Consider the following 8,914-nt stretch of genomic DNA (forward strand, 5'->3'; position numbering starts at 1 on the left):
CTATATATCTTAACATATATATAGGTATATTGCTTGTGATGATTTTCTGCAGCCAAGTTCTGAGGAGAAACCAGTCTGTGTATGCTTTAGCACTTTGATCTTTGTGGGTTGCAGTGATGAGCAATGTTCAAGTAGCAGTTCTGTTGGTTGGTTTATAAGCTGATGTTCAGCTTTCTCAAGCTTCTCATTCATGCTCTCACCCTGAATGGTAGTTCAGCTGAGTGTACTTGTATGTTTATTTATTCACTCCATCGCTATTTCTACACAGCTGTGTGCGTTCAACTCAAGTGACAACCGGATGCCTATCCTCGACTTCCTCGCACTATCCCTATCTACAGAGAAGTACGCCAACACAAAGATCTGTAACGGTCTTGCCGGCGAGACCACCCTGGCCCAAATGCCCCAATTAAAGGCCTGCTTTGAGGAATCCTACCGGCAATTGGACCGGATGATCGCCTTTACCGCAGCCGTAGAGGACAGGCTCAACGTGCATCTGCGCCACGGCACCATCCCCGACGCAGACCTGGTAGAGAAACTGGCTGTGTGCAAGATCAAATGCATTGACGTGGCCACACAGCGAGTGCACGCGCTGCGACAGGAGGTGGGCAGCTACGCGCTCATGTGGGATACGGGGTTTGAGCTGGTAGATATGCTGTTGACTTGGTAGGTAGATATGCGGTTGACTTGGTAGGTATATATGCTGTTGACTTGGTAGGTAGATATGCTGTTGATCTGGTAGGTAGATATGCTGTTGACTTGGTAGGTAGATATGCTGTTGACTTGGTAGTTGAAAATGCTGTTGACCTGGTAGGTATATATGCTGTTGACTTGGTAGGTAGATATGCTGTTGACTTGGGTAGGTAGATATGCTGTTGACTCGGTAAGCCAGATTCATTTGGGTTGGTTTGGGTTGGATTGCACATAGTTTATGTTAGCTGCGTTTGCTTTGCTTATGGTTTGTGTATGCGTGAGTGGTCGTGTGTGTAGGTAGCGATCGCTGGTTGTGAAGCATCAATTGGTGCATTGATGTGTTCACGTGCTCAGGGCAGCGTCTTCTGTTGTGCGCATAGTTTCAACGTATTTTGGGGTTTTCTCATAACTGCATATATTTACTCTAACTTTCATATGATTCATGTAGGTATATGTAGCTAGTTGTCTGTAAAATCAAGTACGATCATGTAGTTGATAAGAGTGTGCGTGTCTGGGTGGGCGGGTACTTTCGGGATGCGGGATACTGAATTCGGGCTTACTGGTTCGCTGTTGACACGGTGTTGACACGGTGTTGACACGTTGTTGACACGGTGTTGACACGTTGACGTTGTTGAATGTTGTTGACACGTTGTTGACACGTTGTTGGCACGTGTTGTCGCGTTGTGTTAACAGTATACACGGCACGTAGAAAGTCCAAAGAACTTTTAAATGAGCTCGATTACATTAGTGAACTGTACATCAACCGAGCGTATGGACTTAACACACTCTATCTTCATACCCAAAGCAAATGTGTTGGAGTTGTTAGCTGTATTCAGCACCAGGTGCTCATGCTTGAGGCCTATACCTATGTACAACAACACTGTACAACAACACACTCCATACACACCACCCGAGTATACCGACTGATCATATACTATCTTCTCCCTCCAACTAGCAAATTCGCTGAAGGCGATAGCCGTATCCTGCAACAGAAGCTCGCACGTGACCGTCTCAAGCGTGTGCAGAAGGGAGGTGTGGGTGGTATGGTGGGTGACGTGTTCTCGACAAACTCAGCCGAGGCAATTGCGGCGATATCTTTGGCTCGCAAACTGGCACCCGCAGGCAGGGACCTGCAGAAAATGGCTGCAGCCCTGGATGTTAATTGGAGGTAAGTGTATTTCCGGCCGGTTGAGTAGTATGTCAATGTATGCACATGTGCGCGACTGATAGGTGGAGTGGTATGCTACCTCCCAATGGGTGTGTTCACACCAACGAGGGAGGCCTTAGCCTTGGACGCCAATTGGCAGGACGTGTGTGCTCCACTGAGTGCTGTACGTCAGCAGTTGCCTATCGACAGGCATGTACGATGTGGCTGTGGCATATACATACGACTATGTAATCGGCCATATCTGTTTGCACGTGTGCATACACACAGATCGAGGTTTGTCCATACCAAATCTAGGATAGGGTATTGTTGACAAATATGTGACATGTGTCACTTCGATACCATTCAGGGGCTGTCCTTTATTGATCGATGGTTGTGCGACTATGTCCTACGTGGCACTCTCAATCGAGCATACCACCGTGTTCCTATCTCCGCCTTACCCCGACCACAATATGTGTGTGGTGATGTTTTGTGAGCTTCAAAATCGCAGCACTGAACCCGTGGCCGACTTCGAAACCAGTTTGATGTTTTAATCCACTGTGTACATCACCTGCAAACTATTTTTTTATTGTTTTTTTATTGTGCTGTTCTGATTATAGGGAGCTTTATGGCCTTTCCGATATGATCTGTGAACGTCACATTAACAGCACCCAGGGCTCGAAGTTTATCGAGCCTTGTGTGGAGCGTCTTAGAGCTTCATCGAACGAATACGACCACGACTGGAAAAGCAAACTGGGATCCAGTACTATCCCGTCAGCATCCAGTGCTCGAGCGTAGCTGATAAGAGTCAAGTATTGTACAGATAAATAATCAACCCGTATTGAAAGCTCATGTCGGTATGCAACAGGCATGTACGGTATGGGTTTACTTTTAAATTCTGGTCTGGTTGTTTGGGCTGGAGCGCTGTGTTCTGGACCACAGTGAGTGGAATGATCTCGATAGGCAGTGCGGTTGCTTATGTTCCGACTGGAAACAAGCAATGCAAAAGGAGTATGCCTAAGTTGAGATTAAGCTTTCAATTTAGTTTAGTGCTAGTTTACAACACCTAAAATAGGTCCAGAGTTGATTGTGGGCAGTTTCTCATGATTTCGAGCTGCGTGTGGAACATTTTTTTACCGTAGTGTGCTACATTATCATTTGAGATGATTGCACCAAGCATATCTGCAGAAACTGCAAAAGTACATAAGCCTGAACAAAGTCGACACCTGGGATGTCACGAAACAGTCTTCTCTGGATCAAGGACATGATTGCTATGTTTGCTGATAGTCATCAACTTACTACACGTTATGGTGTTATTCCTGTTTGAATGGGGTAACCATTTCAATTATCCATTCAAAAAGGTGCTATGCGGACATCGATTTGAAATACCCGTGTGCGCGGTTTATCATATAGTACCGCAGCGAACAATCTGAATTCGTATTTCGTACAAGTGATTTTGAGAACTGTTGTACACATAAATCGCTTGAACTCGTGTAATTATAATTAGACAAGGTGATGTTTTATTTGAATTGGTTTCTAACTCTCACGCCGATGCGCGATCTCTTCCTCGCGGTAGTTTGTAGCATTTCACGCATATTTATTTATAAACCACGAATCTCCATCTTCTCGTTGTTAGTGATTCCGCGGGCGTCCTCGCCCGTGAGTGTCGCCTTCATCACACCGTATAAGTGTATCATCGTTGACGACGTTGTGTCCCAATACTCTGCGAAATCAGCCGTTACTTTCAATAGACCAATATCTGGTGTATCCAACCCATCGCTGAACCAGGCTTTCATTGAAGGGCTCCACAGTTCCTCCATCTTTGCTCTCTCTTCGACCAGCTCGATACGTCCTGAAACGCTTACAAACAAGTTGCTTCCGGGGTTGCTGTAGGCCAAGTTAACGTGCGAATCTCGTTGGATATCCTTGATCTTACCGGAGCTATCGCTTGTGAAGAACCACAGCACTCCATCGTCGTCTACTTTGGACGTCCACATGGGCCGTGATGCCATATGTCCGTCTATAGTTTGTGTGGTTAACATTGCAATGTCAACACCATTCAGTTTTTCTTTCAGCTTTAAAGCGGCTTCAGCGTGCGACATATTGAATATATTTTGGGTAAATCTGGTTTATAATATTTGTAGATTTATGTCTGAATGGACTGAGGGAAGCGAATACGTAACTATATATACCCTAAAATTTTGGATAAAAGATTTTTCTGAAAGCTGAAGTCGCCTGAAGCCGTCTGTAGCCTAAACTCTGAAGTATCGAAGGTCTGTATGTATGTAGTCTGAAACTGTGGAATCTGAAGCAGTGGTGATTGATGAAGGTATGTGTGACGACAAGTCATTGAAGCGACTACGAGTCTATGACAGATGTCAGTAATGACAGTTGGGTCACGAGTGTTGACAATGTGAATGTAAACAAAACACTGTTTCAGATTTTTCTTCGACTATTTTGATTTTTCCTGAACTCTCTTGATAAGGTGGACAGTATTCATTGGCCATGCTGCTCACGACAATACTCCTGTTTTATTTCTCGTAATACCATTGGTCATACTGCTCACGACCTCACATACTTTTTAAACTTTTTTAGAATACAATACATGAAAACTTCGGTTACAAAAATAATGACCTTGTGATGAAATTTCTAATCGTTTTTCGGATTAGTCCGATCAGGCATTTTTTTTTTTGTAAAAGTTCTCTCTCTCTCGAGAGGGTCATGTTTGAAATGTTATCACTCATCACGCATTCAAGTGATGGTGTACACAACAGTGTTTGAGGTGTATACGAATGTGGCAGCTTTTAATAGTCTTGGGCCAGGTTGTTTCAGCTGGAAGCCGTGCTTATACACAAAATGAACATATACGGAAAATAAACCCTTCGTAGTACGTGCTTGCAACCGAGTGTACGTGTTCCAGCCTTTGAAGGATGCTTGTGATGTCAATATACTTGGTCGTTTTGTAATCTACAAACTGTATGATTTTCCTGCTGGATTTATCCGTGTCAATGAGATACTCACGTACTGTTGCGAATATGGTCAAGTACCATCTTTATACATCAACACAGAACTCAGGGTATATACGACCATATTTTAATTCGCATACACTGTATAAACAGCAACGGATGTACGTTTAAAGCACCAGTTGCATGTGAATGCAGTGTGCTCATGTTTTCGGGCCTAATAAAATTTCATTTTACATAAAAAAAAAGCAACATAGGGAAAGGCAACTAAAAGTACACACTAAGTGATGCGGAGCGTATGCAACTGTATAGAGAAAGGCAACTAAAAGTACTGGCGGCGGAGAAGTATTATAGGTCGTACTAAGTGGTGTGAAACGATGCGAAACGATGCGAAACGTGCGCAGAAGAGGAGCGATAGACCCCGTTGTTTTGTGCGAGGAAGACAAAGCGAAGAACAATAGTGCATTTGGGGGTGCTAAAAGGAGATGAGAAAAGGCTGGCTCTATTTAGCGAGGTAAAATGGGCAAAAAAAAGAGAAACGGCTCAGGAGGCAGAGGAACGGCAAGTCGCCAAAGAAGCACAGCTCAACAAAAAGGCTGAGAGAAAGCATCGGCTGGTAAGAGCCAGCTCAATACGTATCGATTGATCAGCTGTTTAGGACAGGCATGAATATCAAGAAGGCATTGAGTTCTAGCTTTTTAAGGATTGGAAATTCAAAACGATAAATGGTACCTTCAGCTGAACACCCAGAATTCCTGTTCCTGTGCAAATCTATATTCTGTAGGTGCTACCACAACACGGTTTGTATTGTTGTATATAACCTACCGGTGTATCGTTATAGGCCTTCATCGGTAAAAGATAAATTCAGCGAAAGTGCATCTGTTTCGAGTCATGAAGGTTATATGAAATGATCTGAGACATCGTTATCACGTGCAGCACCCCACTGCAGCTTCACTCTCTGATTCGCTCTTTTCTATATCAAACTTCATTTCCAGAAAAAAAAACGGCCGATTGTTGTGTGGCCCGCTATGATACCACCTCCCAGTTTTAATAATTGATGGCAACAGAAAACTCCATACTTAGCTCGGATTTAGTAGCAACCTCGTTCGTTTCAGAACCAATTGTACACCTTCTCCGCACCATCACAAGCCCCTTCCACTTCCACCAGTGTTGCTTCACCCCCTACCTCTGGCGCTGCAAACCCAAATGTCTGACCATCCCATGCCATCTCGAACCTCAACCGGTCCGTCTCCCAGATTTCCCGCAACTCCTCATTGACCACATCATGTAGGCCCAACTGGCATGTCATCCCTACGCAAACAGACCTCAGAGGTCTTAGCTCACGCGCCAGAGCAGTTGCTTGGCCCAGTGAATAGTGGGAACCCACGGGAAGGCGTGAGAGGGCGTCGATGACTAGCAGGTCTATTCTGGGCAGTGCCTTGAGAAATACCAGAGATTCTGGTGGTAGATCGTGAAGGTCGGACAGATACGCGATTACCGCCCGTGTGTTGGGTTTGAGGTTCTGCGTCCCGCTTTCAGATAGATGTGTACCGCTTTGCTGCGCGTCCTGACCGCACCTAGAGGTATCGCCCGTACAGATGGTACAGCCTACATCACCACTCGTGTTGCCTCTATTACTACCACAACTATCAGCCTTACAACAGGTGCTATCCCTGTCCTCACCTGGAAAGTTATCCGACACCAAGGGATCCTCCACATCCGGCACGATCCCATCATTCTCCAGGCGGATCACGAACCCCATACACACGTACTCGCCCCCATGGAACATGGGGATGGGTGTGAACTCAAGACCTGCATCTCCCACAGGGTAGAACGGCTTGAAGTAGCTATCCTCATCGTACACCTTCCACTGCAATGCTGCCACCCTTCTGGGGATATCTTTCAATTTTGGTTCCTCATCGGAGTCTCCGTCGTCGCCCGCAGATTTGCTTCTTCCATCATCTGTCGATTTAGTGCGTGTTGTACCCACATCGCCCATATCGGGGTTCGATACCTCACTATCAACCCCCGAAAGAAGACTTATCTTCCCATTCACCTGTGCAGAATGTGCCAACTTGTCACCTGTCAGAGCGCTATCTTTGCCAGGCGATTCAGGGTCATCCCCAGTACTACATTGCGCATCAGAGACGGGTTGTTTTTCGACTGAGCCAACTATGCCGCCTGGGATATTACTATTACTCGTACTAATGTATTTGTCAGTACTGTCGCTCCTATCTACCACGTTTGCAGCTGGCACGGCTGCATCAGGGCCCCCCAACGTACGTGTCGCATAGTTCGTTTCAACTTGCTCCCCGTCATCCTGGGATATATCTACCCAGTCCGTTTCCCGGGATTTACAATCACTAGCCATGCCTACGTTATCAGCATCACTACCCACAGGCTTGTTGCCGTGGGAACAAGCGCTGCCGTCTTTACTTGCCGGGATTGATTCCTGGTGTTTGTCACGGTGGGCATGATGCTTATTCGAGTGTCGGTGGTGTACATGTGTACTACTACTGTGTCTGTGCGTACACAAAGTATGCGAGGAGAGGTGAGTATGCGTACTCCTCCATCTGCCTTTTACCTCAGCCGTAGCATCTAATTCAGCTGCAGCCCTGGCCTTGGCTAGTCGTTTCTGTTTTCTCGTCTGTTTTCGCTCACTTCGTTCTTCCTCTAGGTTCGGCATAAGATACGGGAACACCCCCTCACACACCTTCATTGTGCTCTCATTCAGATACACAGGCGTGATATGTGGCTCACTCCACCGCATCTCGCCATCCACCTCACCCAGCTTTTTAGCCCCGATCTGGATATCCCGAACTTCGTCTAGGCCAAAGATGGCGTCCGCATGCCCGTGGGTAAGAACTATGGCGTGTATCGTCTCCACCCCCATGCGCGGAAAATGCTGCAGACACTGCTCCCGGATGGTCTTTCCGCAGTCGATTAGTATCTCCTTCCCTTTATATCGGACCAGAGCGCACACGTTGCCCCGTCTATTTTTAGATCGCGGGTTGCGTAGGCCGTCTTCACACACATTGCACCCATCTTTCCGAGTACTCACATTGTACATGTTTTCACGCGGTCGTATAATACACGTGGTTTTAGGTAGACCCGTACTGACCCCTGAGCCAAGTATAACAAACTCACTTCGGTGTTCACGTTTCTTACTACTTTCCCCCATCACATGCTTGATCGTTCCTTTGTATTCGTTATCCTTTTGTAGTTTGAAACTGGCCTTCTCTGTGCTTCCTTCTATATTTTGATCACCTATCATACTATCGTCATGGGTAGTAGAAGTTACTGTGTTATCGGGTGCGGAAGTAGAAGAAGCACTATTTGAATTTTTCGCATCTTCTCCGCTCACCATGTTCTGAAGCATTGGTTGGGAAATATCTTTCAGATTAAGGTTGGAGGCATTATCCGTTATCACTTCCATCTCGTACTAATTATGTTTATATTATCTCTCAATGTCAGGCATGAATACTCAAATGTGAGGGACTCCACATACATAGTCTAACAATGTTTATATACACCAACGGAGAGTTCCGATGTGATATAATACGGAAATATATGTAGCTATAGAATCTTTACAGGTCGAACTCTAACCATTAGACACATACAGACCAGAGGTGAGAATAAGTGATACATCTGCCGTAAGAATAGTTGGGGTAGTGTATGGACAGTGTGTCGGTGTAAGAACTGGAGCAATTATAGTACTGTTATATATGTCTTTGTTTTGATATATTTAGTTACGAGCTGCTGACAGCTCCTGACTGAGTCAGTTTTCGTCAATGTTTAAATGGGTCTCAAAAATGCCAGGGTGATTGAACGTAAACGCGATTATTTTTTTCAGTTTATGAATGGTTTAAAGTTTATATGGGCTGTGAAACCTGCACCTAATCAATAGCAGCTGGTTCACGTGTTTAACGTGTATTATTTGTTCTTAGGTCTCTTAATTTTGGGGGTAGTAAACGATGTGGAAAACTGATGTCGAATGTGTGTATTTGTATTTACAAAATACAATGTGCGTATATGCAGCGTATGCTAATGCTTTATATATGTGTACACATGTATATGTATTCATACATACAGCGTACACTAGTGCCATATATATATA

The 8,914-nt window shown here is 45.2% G+C and overlaps 3 protein-coding genes across 3 annotated transcripts; 1 reads left to right on the plus strand and 2 right to left on the minus strand.

Annotated features, from left to right (window-relative positions):
- Window positions 1–298: 298 nt before the first annotated feature.
- On the plus strand, window positions 299–4,128 carry SARC_11278 (hypothetical protein; the record flags this gene model as incomplete). Its single annotated transcript, XM_014294636.1, has 3 exons — window positions 299–663; window positions 1,646–1,858; window positions 2,455–4,128. The coding sequence occupies 3 exons, from the start codon at window positions 299–301 to the stop codon at window positions 2,630–2,632; spliced, it is 756 nt and encodes a 251-aa protein (XP_014150111.1). The 3' UTR covers window positions 2,633–4,128.
- SARC_11279 (hypothetical protein) lies at window positions 2,402–4,200 on the minus strand. Its single transcript, XM_014294637.1, has one exon. The coding sequence runs from the start codon at window positions 3,934–3,936 to the stop codon at window positions 3,436–3,438; it is 501 nt and encodes a 166-aa protein (XP_014150112.1). The 5' UTR covers window positions 3,937–4,200; the 3' UTR covers window positions 2,402–3,435.
- Window positions 4,201–5,763: 1,563 nt separating this feature from the next.
- SARC_11280 (hypothetical protein) lies at window positions 5,764–8,804 on the minus strand. Its single transcript, XM_014294638.1, has one exon. It carries the CDS (start codon window positions 8,231–8,233, stop codon window positions 5,909–5,911), a length of 2,325 nt encoding a protein of 774 aa, XP_014150113.1. The 5' UTR covers window positions 8,234–8,804; the 3' UTR covers window positions 5,764–5,908.
- Window positions 8,805–8,914: the final 110 nt, after the last annotated feature.

The sequence above is a fragment of the Sphaeroforma arctica genome, assembly GCF_001186125.1.
Source record: "Sphaeroforma arctica JP610 unplaced genomic scaffold supercont1.1607, whole genome shotgun sequence".
Taxonomy (NCBI): Eukaryota; class Ichthyosporea; order Ichthyophonida; genus Sphaeroforma; species Sphaeroforma arctica.